The sequence below is a fragment of the Talpa europaea genome, assembly GCF_964194135.1.
Source record: "Talpa europaea genome assembly, chromosome: 14".
Classification (NCBI taxonomy): Eukaryota; Metazoa; Chordata; class Mammalia; order Eulipotyphla; family Talpidae; genus Talpa; species Talpa europaea.
Window position 1 is genome coordinate 91,622,466 of NC_140082.1, and position 15,532 is coordinate 91,637,997.

A 15,532-nucleotide genomic window follows, 5' to 3' on the forward strand; every position below is an offset into this window, starting at 1 on the left:
ACATTTAATTAAAACACGTAACAGGTTTTTTTAAATAAAAGCATAAAGAGTACAACTTTTTCTGAAAGTAAGATGTGGCAAATTTAATAAGATTTGTCTTCGAGAAAGCCCAAAAAATTTTATGAAAAATATACACAGAAATACAATAGTTTTCCAGTTAGCAATAAAAGAGAATTCATTAAGGACACTGGTAAGTCATCCATCCCTCAAGCTATTTACTCACCAAAAAATTTAGTGAAAGCAAATTTTAGAACAGCATTAAATCCTCCTTTCCCTGGGAAAACAGTTTTCAAGTGACGTTTTGTAAAGCTCTGAGGGCCCGCGCGGGAGGCTGGCAGGGAGGCACCAGCCCGAGGCCGCCGCAGCCCTTTCCCGCCGGCCTGGAGAGCTTCGCCTCGTGCTGCCCAGTGTGGGCCCCGGACGGCGCCCTCCCGCCGTGTGACGTGGACAAACGGGACCAGGCCTGGTCCCAGGGGGTTTCAAGCCCCCGTCTGTAAACAACGTTGTTGAGACTCTGAAGTCGGAGTTTCTCGCCTTCAGTTTTCCCTCAGAAAGAGAATTCCCCGCACGGCACGGAAGGGCCGGGGGGGGGGGGGGCGCCTGCGGGGCCCAGGAAGGGGGAGTGGGGTGCAGGGCCCCTGTGCATCATGTGCAAGGTGCAGGGGCCGGCGGGCGGGGCAGCGCGGGCAGAGATCCACAGTGGAAGAGCAGAAATAGCATTTTATTCAGCCTTTTCATCTGCTTTCGTTTTTATGAAGAACTCTGGGCTGTGGAGGCACCGAAAGGCTAGGAGCTGAGGCAGGGCCCCGTACGCCACGTTAACCACTAGAAAAAGGACCTTGGCCTCTTCGGGGACCCTGTAGACGTAGGCCGTCCTGGCGTGCAGAGAAGCGCCGATGTGCGAAAACTGAGCCTGTTGCGTTGAAAACGGGGGCAAGCAGGTGAGCACGGAGCTTCATGGAGCTTTGGGGTTCCCAGCGCTCCAGGGGCTCAGAACTGGGCAGTCCCCGGCCTCAGCCATCATGGCCTGGGCAGTCCTGAGCGGCAGAGCCCACCTTGAACCTGGCAGAAAAACCCATCTGGGGCCCACGCTTGAGACAAGACTTGCCGGGGAAACCCGAACAAAACCTCGACTTTTCCCTGATTCACAGCCTGCAGTCCCACGCGGGGCTCGCTGGGGTCCTGAGAAGGGCGTGGGGCAAAATTAAGACAGCGCAGTCTAGACGCAGCCTGCTTCGGGCGGCACGGGCACGGTCAGGGCACACGGGACCCAGCCCCACCTGTCAGCCCCGCCCCTGCGAGCCAGGCGTTGCCTGGGGGCTAGGCTTCATCATCTGTGGGTTTCTTGTGCCCCTATCACAAGCTGTCACTGAGGCGGGGGGCACGGTGCCAGCCGCGGGGCTGCCTCCTGGGCTAGTAAGCATCCGAGTTAACAGTGTAGGGCAGGACCCTCTCAGGCCCAGCATCCCTGGGCATCCATCCTGAAACCTGGCCGGCATAGCCTCTCCGGGGGCTCCCTCAGGCTGCACACCCCTGCATGACCCACCTCCCGCTCGGACCTGCGCGAGAGGCTCAGTCAGCACGTGAGGGTCCAGAGGCAGAGGAAGGGCATGCAGGGAGAACATGCACAACCGGAGGCCAGACATCCCCGACCCCCAGGAAGAGGCACGAGGGGGAGGAAAGCAGTTTCGACAGCTCTGCTGCACTTAACAGCGGGCCTGGAGCAGGAGATTTTCTGGTGCAGGAGACCCAGAAGAGTCTTAGCTACGGCTCCCCCACTGGAAGCGGGGCTGGGGGGGGGGGGTGAGTTCCAGTTAGTCTGAAATCAGGAGGAGCGATCGGGGCACACTGCACAAGGAGGAGGGGCCCTCCCAGCCGCCAGTGCGCACAGTACCTGGGCCAGCCCTCCCGCGTGGACCAGCGCCAGGTCCGGCAGCCACGAGCACCCGGGGACGGCCAGGCCGTACAGCGCGAACACGAAGAAGGGGACGGAGTAGAACAGGTGGGCCAGCATCTGCGTGGGCAGCGCAGCCGCGAGGGCGTTTGCACCTGCCCCCCAGGGCCGCGCCTCCCCACTCGCAAGGGAGAGTCCCGGACCCGCAGGGTCGCCCCTGACCTGGATCCTGGGGTAGGCGGCAGGGTCCCTCAGGTAGGGCTCCTGGGACTGTGCGTAGACGCGGCAGAGCTCGGCGGGGCAGTCCAGAGCAACCTGAAGCCAGAGCGAAGCGGCGGTGAGGACGCCGCCCCTGCAGCCCCCACGCCGCGTGGGGCCGGGGCGGGAGGCAGGCCCGGAAAGGAGGCAGCGGCACTGGGGAGCAGGGCCGGGCGCTATGCTGCCTTCTGGCTGCCCCCCAGGGATCGTGAGGTGGGGTGGACTGGAGCCCCGGCCGGCAGCCTCCCCGGCCCCACACAGCAGGCGAGCACGGGTGCACCGGGCCGGCTTTCCCGGGGTCCAGCCGCGCCTTCACAAGAGACTTTCCCTCAGGTCAGCAGCTGAAGGGAGGAGCCCACGGGCTTATCCTCCGAGCGCCCTGCAGCAGGGAAGGGACGCGCCTCTGGGCCGGGCAGGCAGGGGGGTGGGGGGCAGTGTTTCCGGACTGGACCACGGGGAGGGCCGGCCGGGCAAGGGCGGGTCGGGCAGGGGAGTGCCGCCCAGGTCCTTGGGGTGGACGCTCCAGCGCCCTGAGCCACGCGGCCTGTCGTCGCCGGTGCTTACCAGGCCTCGGAACAGGCTAAACGCGGTCGCCAGGAGCAGACCCACCACCAGCATCAGATCCAGGGGTCTCCTCAGCAGGCCCTTGGCCTGGACTTCCTGCACCACCTGGAGAGAGGGCGCCAGCAGCGCCCGGACGGCCGGGCAGCACCACGCCGGGGCAGGAGAAGGGGAGCGCGCCCCAGTGTGCTGCCCTGCACGCCCAGCCCCTCCCACGGCAGTGAGCGCGCAGGCAGCGCCCACCCCAAGGACCTGAGCCAGTACGGCCGCCGGCCCGGGTGCCGAAGGCCCCGTCTGGGGGTGGACACAGGTGGACAAGCCGGGGCCGGATGCCCTCGGCCACTGTCCCGGGCCAACAGCTCGCGGCGCCCCGGGTCATGCGGGAGGCCCGGCCGGGTCAGTGGCCCCCGCGAGCCCCGCCGGTGCGGACGGCGGGCGGGGAGTGAGGAGACTCACCTTGGCGGGGCGGGCGCGGCTGTCGGGCGGCTGCGCGTAGATCCGGAACCCGGCCCAGACGGGCAGGCAGGCGTAGGGGAGGCTCAGGAGCGAGGCCGGGCACAGCCGCGTCCCGTACTTGCCTGCGGGGAGAGGCGGTCGAGCCGACGGGCTGGCGGTGCCCCTGGCGCCCCGGGCCCCGGGGCCGGACTCTCCTCACGGAGGCAGGAAGAGCGGCCGCCCGCCCGCCCGCCCGCGCCCGCGTCCACCCCGGGCCGCGCCCGCCCGCCCGCGCCCGCGTCCACCCCGGGCGGCGCCCCGGGCGCGGCTGGGGCACGAGCGGCCCGTCCGCGGGCGCCGGGGGCCGCGTGTCCGGGGCGCCCCGCGCGCCAGGCGCCCCCGCGCCCGAGGAGCCGGGCCGGCTTCGCGCGCTCGCCCGGCCGCAGACGCCCCGTCCTCCCGAGGCGCGGGAGCTGCTGGCCGCGGGCGGCGGGCCCGGCGCACCCCGAGTCTCAGGGGCGCGTCTCAGGAGGGGCTGAGGGCGCGGCTCCCGGCCCCAGGGCCGCCCGGGCGCGCCAGGCGGGGCCTCACCCACGATGCTGCCCGGCACGAGCACCACGACGCTCATGGTCACCGAGCCCGCCCAGAACAGCCCGACGCTCCTGTAGCTCTCCCTGCGGGGCGCGCCGTCAGCGCGGGGCTCCGCGAGGCAGGCCGGGCCCGGGGCCGAGGCGGACACGCGTCCCGGGGGGCGGGACACACGCGCCCGGGCTCGGGGCGGCGGGAGCCCCGACTCCGACCTCCCCGCAGGCCCCGCGGCGGACGGCGGCTCCCGGAGCGGCTGCCCCTGCGCCCCGCGGGGCCGCGGAAGCCTGAGGGGAGTCCCGGGCGCCCCCGCAGCCCCGCCGCGAGTCCCCGCGGGACGCCCGGGAGCCCCAGGGACGCGCCGGCGGAGGCCCCCCCCTCTGCGCCCGCCGGGGTGCTGGGGGCCCTCAGCCCGCAGCGCGGAGGGGCCGGGCCTGGGGCCTTGGGGGGCGCAGCCTGGAGGTCCGGGGGCGTTGCTCGGACTCAGGCTCACTCGGGGGTCCCGGGCGGGACGCACACGTGCCCCCACACATGCCCCCACACGTGCCCCCACACGTGGCCCCACACGTGCCCCCACACGTGCCCCCGCAGGAGGCGGCGACGCCCGAGAGGCGGGGGTGGCGGGAGGCCGGGGCCAGGCCGGGCCGGGGGAGGGGTGTCAGGGGAGGGGCGTGGGGAGACGCGCGCACGCAGGGGAGCGCTCGCAGGGACGCACGCGCACGCACGCGCACGCTCGCAGGGGAAAGCACGCGGACGCAGGGGCACGCACTCGCACTCACACGCACGCACGCAAGAGGCCGCAGGGGCGCGCACGCAGGGGCACGCAGGGGCACGCACGCGCACGCACGCACGCGGACGCAGGGGCACGCGGGGCGCGACCGCCGCGCGGACTCACTCCCACGCGATGGCCGCCACCATGACCAGGTAGAGCAGGTAGTGCGCCGAGCCGTCCCAGTAGCAGATGAGGTGCGCGTGCGCCGTGTTGAGGTGCGGCTCGCCCTGCGGGGGCGGACACAGCGTCGGCGGGCGGGCGGGCGGGCTCCGGCCCGCGCACGACGGGCGCCGCAGCCTCCACGCGGGGATCTGCGCGCGTGGGCCGCGCCGGCCGCCCGCCGAGCGGAGACGCCGTCCGCACCCTGGGGTGCCGCCCCCCCCCCCCAGCCTGTGGAGGCTGCGCGGGCGCCGGGAAGGGGCAGCCGAGGGCCGGCGCGGCAGGCCGGCTCAGAGGCGAGGCGGTGGCCGCGGGGCGGGGCTCCCCCGGGTCGCGCTGGTCGCGCCTGAGGCCTCGGCTTCCGAGGGGGGGGCGGGGGGGCGGCACCTGCGGCTCAGCACCCCGCGCCTGTCCCGCAGGCCCTCCCGTCAGGCCGGAGGTCCTCCACGAGCTGCATCCCCCAGTGGCACAGAGCCGGCCCCGGCCAGGCGGCCCCCTCCCCAGGCGGCTCCCTGCCCTCCTCAGGCTGACCGGGCTGACCTGCCGCGCTCCAGTCCCGGCCCCTCCTGGGGGCATCACAGGGTCTTGGGCTTTCACTCCTCGGCCTCCTACTCTCTCCCAGCAACCTGGTCTCAGAGGCACCCCCGGGCAGCCGGGGCCAGGCCAGGCCTCAGTGCCCACCTGGCCCTCCCCGGTAGCCGCCTCCTCTGGCCCCCCCGGAACCACAGTCCTGCTGGCAGCTGCAGCGGCCCGAGGCCAGCTCTGGACAGGGGGCCCAAAGTCCTCTGGAACCTGCTGGCCACCTGGGTCCAGCCCCATCTCCTCCCCTGCAGCAGCCCGGCCCGGCCCTGTGGGCCCCCAGCTCCACACAGGCCCCTCCCAGCTCCATCGGGCCTGGCACCCTCCCTGCAGCATCCTCCCCTCCTGGGGGTGCTGGGCCCTGTGCACCCCAGTTTTCCTTCCGCCTCTCTGGCCCCACCCTCCAGTACCCCTCAGGGCTCCTGGCCACAGCTGTGCCTCCCTAGCCGGGAATGTTAGGTGTCCGTGGCCACACCACCATTTAAGAAACACCACAGCCATGTGGCCACGGCGGAGGCCTCTGGATTCCAGGGCCAGCACACAGGGATGGCATCTCTGCCTCCACACGACCATGAGCCCTGGAGGAGGGAGCAGGGCCGGAGCCCAGGTCTCCTTCCACGCGTCCTCATACCCGACTCTTCTCCTCCCACTGGTGGGTGACTCCAGCCTTCTTCCCCAGCACCCCAGTGGAGGTCCCCCAGTCTCCCCACTCAAATCCTCTGAGGCTCGGCCCCTCTGCTTCTTGGCATCCCAGGCCCTCACGGCGCCAGAGAGCCTCCTGCGGGGTCTGGCCCTCACCAGGGGTCCTCCCTGCCACACCCGCCATCCTCAGAGCGGCCTTGTTGCCCCGGACACACAGAGCCCAACCCTGACTCCCCTGCTCGCCCACAAAGCTCCCCCTTACTGGAGACGCAGGTGAAGGCCCCCTCAGCTCTGCTTCTGACCCCCTGTGGCCAGGGCAACTGTGCAGCCCCTCTGGGCTGGCCGTCACCCCATAGAAAGAGAGCATGGGCACTCTGCAGGCAGCTCGGGCACAGAGAGCCCCTGCCCCGGGTCCCGTTCGTCACGCATTTGGGCTTTCAGCTGCAGGGGGCGGCTGTGTGTTCAGTGTGTCCCGTGGACACACAGATGTGACGCTGTCTGGGCCCTATTCTCCCGCCCGTGCAGGGCCTCCGTCCACACAGAGGGACGCGTGCCCAGGCCGTGCTGAGGCAGACCTACCTCACGCAGATAGTGCGTCATGAAGCCATCAATGACCCCGTCCTGCTCCAGCCCTATGATGAGGCTCACCACGCTGGTAAATCCGAACACCGCGTACACTAGGGCGAAGAGAGCAGCGGCTCAGGCAGTCCGTCGGGGGCGGCAACGGAGCCTGCAGTCACCAAGCACCCGGACCGTCTCTCTCCATGTTTCCCCCAGGGCCACAGACGGGCCAGACTCCACTCTGGCCACCACACCCTCGGGGGCAACCCAGGTGCCCGGGGCACTCTGCCAGGCCGCCCCCCCCCCCCCGAGGCTGCCAGGACCGTGCTGCTGGGCAGGTGACAGTGGCCTCGAGACAGTGAAGCCAGAGATGTGACGTGGATGTGTGGCGGGACGACCTCATAGCAAAGAAGAGGGGTCCGAACGCCCGGGGCTATCGCTGGGCTGTGAGCCTGTCCCAGACTGCCGGCAGCGGGGCGCGGCGCAGCAACGCTTGGAGAGCAGCCTGTTCCAGGGGCCTCTGTCCTGGGCCCGGCTTTGGGGGGCAGGGACGGTGGCTCCGAGGCCGGGCCTGAAGACAGCCCCGTGGTGCCTCTGTCCGCTGTGAGAAGGGCACTCGCGGGGAGCATGGTCCAAGCACAAAGGGCACGGGCAGCCCCGAGCCCCCGGCCTGCCGGGGAGCAGCCCCAACCAGCTGCACTGCTGCGCGCGATAAACCAAGTGTATGTGGCCGAGACACGGAGACCACGGAGACCCCGCGGCTGTCCACCAGGGGTGAACGGCTAAGGAGGCGTGGGGTATGCGCGGTGGGTGTTACCCAGCCATGAGAAAGGGGAAGTCTCGCCACCGGAACCACGGGGGCCCTGGGCTGAGGAGACAGGCCAGAGACAGGCCAGACTGGTGGCCGGCCCCGGGTAGACTGGGAGCAGCGGGTGGGGAGCCAAGCAGACTGGGCCTGCCAGGCGTGGGGTGGGAGGCCGCAGGAGAGGTAGATGTGAGACACCCCCCAGCCGCCAGAGGGCTCGTGCTGCGCGCGCGGACGCGCAGGAGTCGCTGGGACGGCAGCCGGGCCCGTCTCCAGGGACGGCCTCTGTGCACACACGTCTCGGGCGTCACGTCGTGCCCTTAACCTAACACAGTGTCACACGCCTCTTGACCGGGGCCCCAAGGCCGGTCTACAGCAGAAAGCGAGCAAACACCCAAAGTTCCCGGCAAGAAAGGGGCTCCGCAGCGGCACCGGCTCTGTGGGGCGCGAGGACGCAGGACAGTGTGGGCGCTGGTTGGCGTGGCTCCCTGCCGGCTGCGCCCGTCCCCCATCACGGAGCGTCTCTGCCGCGTGGAGCACGTCTGTGTGGGGGTCAGGTGGAGCCTGGTGGGTGGGGTTCGTCTCTTGCTGGCCGGCTCTCCCTGCTGCACGGGTGCTGTCTCCCGGGATGTCTGTGCCGACCCTCCTTGGCCGCAGCCATCGTGCTCCTTATAATATGGTCAGACAGGGCCAGGTGCTTTCACTTGAGCGCCGTGCGGGGCCTGGGGAGGCCGAGCAGGAAAGCCCGCAGCCAGGAAGGAGCTGGTACTAGAGTTGGGTCAGAGGCCGGACCTGGCTGGGAGCAGCTGCGCATCCTGCCCGCTGGGAGGGGTGAGGCCCAAACACCCCCCCCCCCCGCCCCACTCTCACCGGGGGCATTAAGAGGCAGACAGCCCCTGAGAGACGCACCGTAGAAAAGTGGGTCCCGCGGCGGCTTCCTCTGTACCAGGACGCGGGCCAGCAGGGCCACCAGGAGCAGGATGAGGGCCGCGACCCCCACGACTGTCCAGGAACTGCTGGGACGAAACAGGGAGGCGGTCACTTACTGGGGAAGCAGGCCAGGCCTGGCTTGAAAGCGGCCCATGCCTGGGCGGCTCGTGCAGTGGCTCTAGGCACTCTGGCCCTCAGTGCCCACCCCGTGTCCTGCCACCCGCCTCGCTGGCACACACCACTTGTCTGGAGTGTCCTTTGCCCGCCCCCCGCCCCCGCTGCCTCCCCTCTCAGCCCTGAGCCTGCCGCCCCCCCAGGGCCTCGGCCCTCGGGACAAGGCGAAGAGCCATGGTCCTGTGTGGAGTCCAGGGGCCAGAGGACAAGGCCCACTGGCGAGGGGGGGGCCAGCCAGGCCAGACCCGAGACCAGATGAAGCCGCAACCCCAGCCCAGGTGAGGTGGGGCTGGCCCCGACCCCGCCCGGAGAGGGCACAGCTCCCAGGAGCCTGGGCAATGTCGCTCTGCAGCCAGGCGGCACTGGCCAGCGCGGCGAGTCAGCCTGCTGGACACCAGGGCTGAGCACCCACTTGCCACAGCCAACAGCACGGCCCAGGGAAGCCAGGTCCTCCCTCACTTTCTTACGACTTCATTAGAAACACACTGAGAAAGGAACAGACGGCACAGCTCGTGCACCAGGCTGGGCACTGGGTGAGCAGGGGTGCCCTGCCGCCCCCCGGGGCCCTCGTGGGCGTCTCCAGTCCCACAGTGCCCTCCTGCCACGCCTCAGGGTCAGGGCCACCTTGTCGGCCTGGGGGGCTGGGGGCTGGGGTCTGGCATCTCAGCACCCGGAGATCTCCAGACGCCACCCCAGGCCCAGAGCCAGAACGCTACGGGCAGGTATGCGGGGATAGACGTCGTCTTGAAGATACACCAGCGAGTGTGATGTGGGGGTCTGCGAGGGCCCCCGTGAGGGTGTACAAGCCTCCGTGACGGATGGGGGGGTGAGAGGAAAGAAGTGGTTGGTGCGTGGATGGTGAGTGGTGGGTAGACTCGGGGGATGGCAGATGGCAGGGGGGGGTGGAAGGTGACGGATGGATGGACAGACCCAGCTCTGGAAGGAGGGGCATGACAGTCCACACCCGGGAGAGGGAGAGGGGTTCTGGTGGTGGCCTCGGGGTGCTCCAGGCTCCTCCCGGAGGGATGACAGATGAGACGAAGGAAGGGGAAGCTGATGCAGGTCAGGAACCCTGGGCGGGAGTGTCCCCTGCAGGGGGGCGAGGTTGGGGTGCAGGGTGAGCTGACAGGTGGGGGCCAGGGGAACGAGCCTGCCTGCCCCCCTCCTGCCAGGGTCACGGGCGCACAGCTGCGCTCTCGGGCACCCCACACAGTGTGGCCCGGTCTGAGGCCTCCAGGGGAGGCGACGAGAAGCAAGAGAAACTGGGGCAGCCGACCGTCTGGGTCTCCCTGAGCCCGCCCGCCCGCGCAGGGCCTGCTTGGACAGGGATCAGCGGGCCCCCCGGGGCGCAGGCGGGTGGCAGGCCACGGCCAAGCCCAGGCTGACCTCACTCGGTCTTAGGAGGGGGAGAGACGGTCCTGGGGCCCCTCCCTGAACTGACCCCTGCGGAGAGCGGTGCTGTGAGGAAGGGCCCAGCGCTCCCCTGGTTCAGCCTAACTCTCTGTTTTTCAGGTGTTTGTGAAAATCCTGGTGGAGAGGAGGCTTCAGCCAGTGCGACCGAGCGCAGCCTAACAATGTCCGCCCGGCCCGCTCTGCTCGCGGCCTACTGGGCCAGACAGGCCAGGAGGCAGCTGTGGCCTGGGCAGGTGAGTTCTGACGCCAGCAAAGAGCCCTCCTGGAGCGAGCGCCATCCCAGGGGCTCAGCCGAGAGACCATGTCCGCTGGGCCGGGAGAGGAAGCGGTAGTGGGGTCCAGGATGTAGGTCCCCCTGCCCCGGCCTCCGCGGCAGCCGCCAACAGGAAGGCCCCGGCCAGGGGGAGTGGACAAGGCCTCAGTGGGCACTGTGGCTGGCGTGGCAATGGCGGGCTGGGCGGGGGAGCCCAGGTCAGAGAGGGCCAGCACCAGGGGGACGGAGGGGGAAGCAGATGTGAGCTGCACCCAGGGCCTGTGAGGAGGAGGGTGTGGGGGGAGGGAAGGGGTCACTGCTGCGGGAGGACAGGATGGCGAGGTCCAGCTGCCCAGAGCAGGGCAGGGCTTGGCAAAGAGCCCACGGTGGCGGCAGTGACACACCCTTGGGGGGCATTCTGTGCTGTCACTGTCCTCCCAGTGGCTGATGCCCAGACCTGTCCCCTCGAATCCCCTCCATGCCACCCCTGCTGCCCCCCAAAATATCCCCACAACCAGCCACTTCCCTCTCCCAGCACTGCTCCCCATTCCTCCACCTGGAAGACTGTCCCCACATCTCCCCAGAACCTGGATCTCTTGCAGCGCGTGTCACCTCCAAGAAGCCCGCCCTGACCAGCAGCCCCTCCCCAGTCACCCCACACACCTAGGTGTGTGCCGGCCATCTCGGCCCATGCCTCCCAACCCCGCTGGGCCTGTTCCCAGCTCTGTTCCCCAGCACTTGGCACAGTGCCAGGCGCCAGGGTAGCCGCTCAGAAGACATTTGCTTGAAGTGCCCACAATGCCATTTTAGGGGCGTGGGATCCCCAGGCGTTATAGTCCCAGCCCAGAGCTGTTGCTCCCAGGAGCAACATCCCCAAGTCTAGACGGAGGGCAGAGCCGTGCCCGGGGCACTCGGCGTCCAGAGCCCTGTGCCCTGGGGTGGGCCCTGAGCAGCCGCCGCCCGGAGGAAGTCGCCGCCTGCCCTGCGGGCGGGCATTTCCAGGCAGCCCGGAGCCTGGGGCTGCAGGGCGGGCGGATGCAATTTCCTGAGCCGACCGCTGTGCCCAGCCCGCCGCCCCGTGGGCTGCAGCTGAACCGGGGCGAGGGTCCAGCGTCCACCAAGCCCAGGGAGGGCCTTGGCCAGCCCCCCCCCCTTTCCTGGTGGGGCCGCCCCCTCCTTCCTCGCTTCCTCCGCGGTGCCCCTTCAAGCCAGCCTCCTCGGCCCAGGCTGCGCAGAAGTCGCGGCCATTTGACAGGCCGGCACGCCGAGGCCGGCCCGGGCAGCGGGCGGCGTCAGCTCGTCCTTCAGCCACTTCTGAAGAAGCTGAGCGCGCGGGAGCCGCAGCCGCCCGAGGCGCCCGCCGGGCTGGGGGTCTGCGCCCCGCCGCCGCCTCCAGGGGAGGGGCGTGCCCCAGCCAGCGCCCCAACACGCCCCAGGCCGGCCGGGGCCCCTTCCCGGGAGACGCCCCGTTCCCCCCAGGACCCAGGCGCCCGGACAGCCCGGCCCGGGCCACCCCAGGGCGAGGCGCGGACGCCGGCCAGGCCGCCCCTCCCTGGGGCTCCGGGCTGGAGGCTGCCGGGCGGCCGCCGCTGCTCCTCCTCCCCCCGCCGGCCCGCAGCGCCCCGCGGCGGTCCCGGCTCGGCCGGGGGGCGGGGGCCGCGCCCCCCAGGCCCCCACTCACTCGTGCTGGGCCGCCAGGTGGTTGAAGACGTAGGTGGCCGGGATGGCCGACAGGGACAGCGCGAAGACCCCGGTGGCCGCCGAGGCGCTCATCGCCGCGCTCGCCCTTCACTGCATCCCGCGGGCGCCCCGCCCCGGCTTCCGGCGCCGCGCCCCCCGGCGTGGCCCTGCGCCCCGCGCCCCGCGCCCCGCACCGGCCCGCGCCGCCCCCCCCCGCCCCCCCCCCCCCGCCTCCCCCCCCGCCTCCCCCCCCGCCTCCCCCCCCCCCCCCTCCCCCCCCCCGCCTCCCGCCGGCCGTGCCCTTCCCGCCGCCCCGCGCCCCCCCCCCCGCCGGCCGTGCCCTTCCCGCCGCCCCGCGCCACCCCCCCCCCGCCGGCCGTGCCCTTCCCGCCGCCCCGCGCCCCCCCCCCCCCCCGCCGGCCGTGCCCTTCCCGCCGCCCCGCGCCCCCTGGCCGTGCCTGCCCCGCGCCCGCGCCCCCCGGCCGTGCCCTCCGCGCCCTCCCGCGCCGCCCAGGGTCCCGCACCAGCCTCCGCGGCACGGCCGGGATGGGGAGGCGGGCGGGGCGGAGCCCGCGGGACCCCGGCGGGGGCGGGGCGGGGGGGGGGGGTTCGGGCGCGGCCTCGGGACCTCTCGGGCGCCAGCCCCGCTCCCCTCCGCCCTGCGCCCCGCGGGCTGCGCGCTCGCCAGCTGTTGACCTTGGCCAGCTGTTGACCTTGGCCGGCCGCCTGACCTCGCTGAGCCTGTCTGTCCGGTGGGCAGCTGCCCCGAGTCAGGGAGCAGCGAGAGCCCCCGCCCGCCCTGGGCGCCCCTCCCGCGGTGCCCGCTGAGAGTTGACACCTAGGGCCCCGGAGGCCTGGGTGGGTTTCTGTCCCTGGGCCGGGGTGGAGGCCCCCGAGGCACTTGGGGCGAGGCCCTCCCTGGACGTCCAGCCTGTCTCCGCTCTGGTCGGAGATACTGGGGTGTCTGCATGAGGGGACCTGGCAGGAGCCAGGAAAGAGGTGGGCCAGGCGCAGCTCCCTTGGGTGAGGGAGCAAGCGCTCCGTGGGTGACCCCCATTAGAGAGCAGGGAGAGGCGGCAGAAGGCAGCTTACCAATGTCCCCTAGAGAGTGAGGACCTGAGCCAGAGTAGGGGGTGGGGGGGACTCTGGGGTGTTGGGGGGCCATGAGGAGAGCCAGGCGGGGCTGTGAGAAGAGAGGGTGGGAAGTGGCTGCAGAGAGCCCTTCCTCTCAGATTCCAGAACCCAGGGGCCCCCACAGACATGCCAAGTCAGTGGCTCCAGGAGAGGCACAGGCGGCAAATTCAGATTTGGGAGCATCGGCCTAGAGTTGTGGCCTAGAATCAAAGAAATGAGGTGAGTGTCCCAGGAAGAAGGAGGCCACGGGGAGGGGTGGGAGCAGGGCCGCCAGCAGGGGGGCTCCTGGCATGGCGGGGTCCGCAGGGGGCCGGGGACAGGGACTACTTGGAGCCTGGTGCATATCCAGGGTGTGGCTTTGGGGGGGCAGCTGCTTCTGCTCACGTTGGACAGGGCAGTGAGGGGAGAGCAGGGCCCTCCCCCGAGATTAGCCCCTGGCCACACTGCGCAGCTAAGGCGCTCATCTCCTCGCGCCGGACATGCTCTCTGAAGCTGGGCGACGTGCAGGAAGGGCCGGGAGCTGAGGGCCGAGGCGAGAGCACCGACCAGGCACCCTGACTCGGGCATCACCCGGCCCCACGGTCCTCTTTGCTCCGAGAGCAGCGGGACGAACTCAGGGCGCTCAGGCCACAAAGCTGCCTGCGCTCGCTGCTTTTATTTTATTTTTGTCTTCTTAGGAGCATGAACCTTGAAGGCTGATCCTGTAGCTGCAGCTCTGACCCCAGTCGTGGCAGCAAGGATAGACGCAGGCGGCCCATGCGCTGCCCTTCCCGGTGAGAAGCCTGGCGCTGCTCTCTGTCGGTTGGAGGCAGCCCTCATCTGTGGGAGATCAGCGGGGGGGGGGGGGGGGGGGGGGCCACGTCTGGTCCACTTCTGCGGCGGCGGAGGGAGGGAAAGGGGAAGCTCGGGGAGCGCGCTCATGTAGGAAGCAGGAACTGAGAAGGGTATGTGGGCAGGGCGGGTGCTCATCTGGAGGGCGGGTGGGGGGGGGATGCCCACGTCACTCCTGAGGCACCCCCACAGCCCCAGCACCCCCCGCCCCCCAGCCCTGCCTTCTCTGTCTGGTGAAAGCCAGGTTGTGTTCCCGGGCAGGCCGAGCCCTCGCAGTGAATGGGCGGCAGGCAGATTGGCCTGAAGGGCAGAACAGAGGCCCGGGCGCAGCCCAGGCCCTCGCCTGGTGCGGGCCTGAGGTGTGGGCCAGGGCCCTGTCGGGAGAAGAAGGTGGAGACAGCAGTTCGCGCCTGGCAGCTCTGCCTGCCACCCACTCCGGACTTCTCCAGCCCCTGAGTGCCCTGGCTGTAGCCCAGCGATTAGCAGGGCGTTCTGGGGTGATGATGGTGGGTGTCCAGCACCTCGCTCAGAGCAGCGGCCCTGGAAGTGTTCACTGAAGACAACCCTGGGAAGGGAGGAGAGGAGGGAGGGGCAGGCTGGGAGGGGGGCGGGGCAGGGCAGCCACTGGAGCTAAGGTGAAGGAGGGACAGAGCTGGCGAGTGCAGGCGGCTCCATGTCCAGTGCATGTGCAGACGAGGCCTGCGCCGGCCCCGGGTTTCCTAGCAACCAAAGCAAGGAGGGAAACAATCAGTTGCAACATCCAGTGTCCTAGACCACAGCACGGTGGCTCTGAGAACTCCCGGCCCCTCCCAGGGAGCGCAGTGCCTCATGGACACATTCCCACGACAAATATAGACTCTCGTCCCGAGCAGCTGCTCTCAGCGCGTCCTAGGCCGCCGATTGGCACCTGCCAGCAGCCCCCTGGGCCCCATGGAGAGAAGCCACTGCCTGCAGGTGTGCATGGTTCGGGTGTAAGGAAATGGGTTAAATCAGGCTCTTTTCCGCCATCCCTCGCTGGCCCTACAGCTGCTGCCCGCGGCGTGCCCGGCCCACTCACACCTTTGTGCCTTTGTCTTCCCCACCGCGCCGCAGTGAGCATGCGCTCCCCTGCTGAGTCTCTGCCTGACTGTACAGGACTCCCAGAAGCCCAGTCCTCGAGCAGCCTGGCACCGTAGGCACCAGGAGATACTTGGCAGGACTGGGATTAAATCTCTAGCTGGACACATCCTGGCCAGTCATCATAGCTGCACAAAAACAGGAAGTCCCGAAGTCTTTGGGGTTTCCTACCAAAGAACAAGGAACAGAATGGTTCTCCAGCGTTCACACGTCGGGGCCGGGAAGTGCGCTCTCCACGGTTCACAGGCCCCCCCCACCCCGCCCCCATCCTGCCAGCCTGAGAGGGCAGTGGAGTAAGAAGACCTCAGACCTCAGGGCCGTCCCATCCGTGCAGCCGAGACGACAAAGTCATTCACGTGTGTGTTCCAGCGATTTCTTTCAAGCTCCAGACAGGACGGCGCGGAGTGCAGGAAGCCGGAGCCCAGAGCCGTGAAAGAAGCACGAGCTGCGGAGGAGCCGCATGAGATCTCGGCAGGGGACAGAGAGAGGGAACAGGGTTGCCTGAGGGTGGGGTCGGAAGAGATGCTCGTGATGCAGGAGACCAGGAAGGAAAAGTCAGAGAGGAATGAAAAGTGACAAGACTCTGTCACAAAACCTGCGCGAAGCAAGTCTCGGGAGAGGTCCCAGCGTGCGCACCGAGGTCAAGTCAGACGACAGAAAAGGGACCCGCCGGACCAGAAGCCGGCCTCAAGGGTGCTCCGCAGCAGGCCGAGGCCACATGGTCTTGGTGGAGGGGACTCGGGCCTGGGA

General features: G+C 69.7%; 1 protein-coding gene across 3 annotated transcripts; it reads right to left on the reverse strand.

The window, feature by feature from the left end:
- Positions 1-721: 721 nt before the first annotated feature.
- On the reverse strand, positions 722-11,794 carry TM6SF1 (transmembrane 6 superfamily member 1; the record flags this gene model as incomplete). 3 transcript variants are annotated; one of them, XM_084253064.1, is made up of 10 exons in its annotated part: positions 722-913; positions 1,895-2,014; positions 2,117-2,209; positions 2,717-2,821; positions 3,170-3,291; positions 3,740-3,822; positions 4,629-4,732; positions 6,465-6,562; positions 8,161-8,264; positions 11,703-11,794. In XM_084253064.1, 10 exons carry the CDS (start codon positions 11,792-11,794, stop codon positions 722-724), a joined length of 1,113 nt encoding a protein of 370 aa, XP_084109190.1. The 3 variants fall into 3 exon arrangements, with proteins under 3 accessions (XP_084109190.1, XP_084109189.1, XP_084109191.1); XM_084253063.1 differs by having other exon boundaries at positions 8,161-8,267; XM_084253065.1 differs by lacking the exon at positions 2,117-2,209.
- Between the last annotated feature and the right edge of the window lie 3,738 nt (positions 11,795-15,532).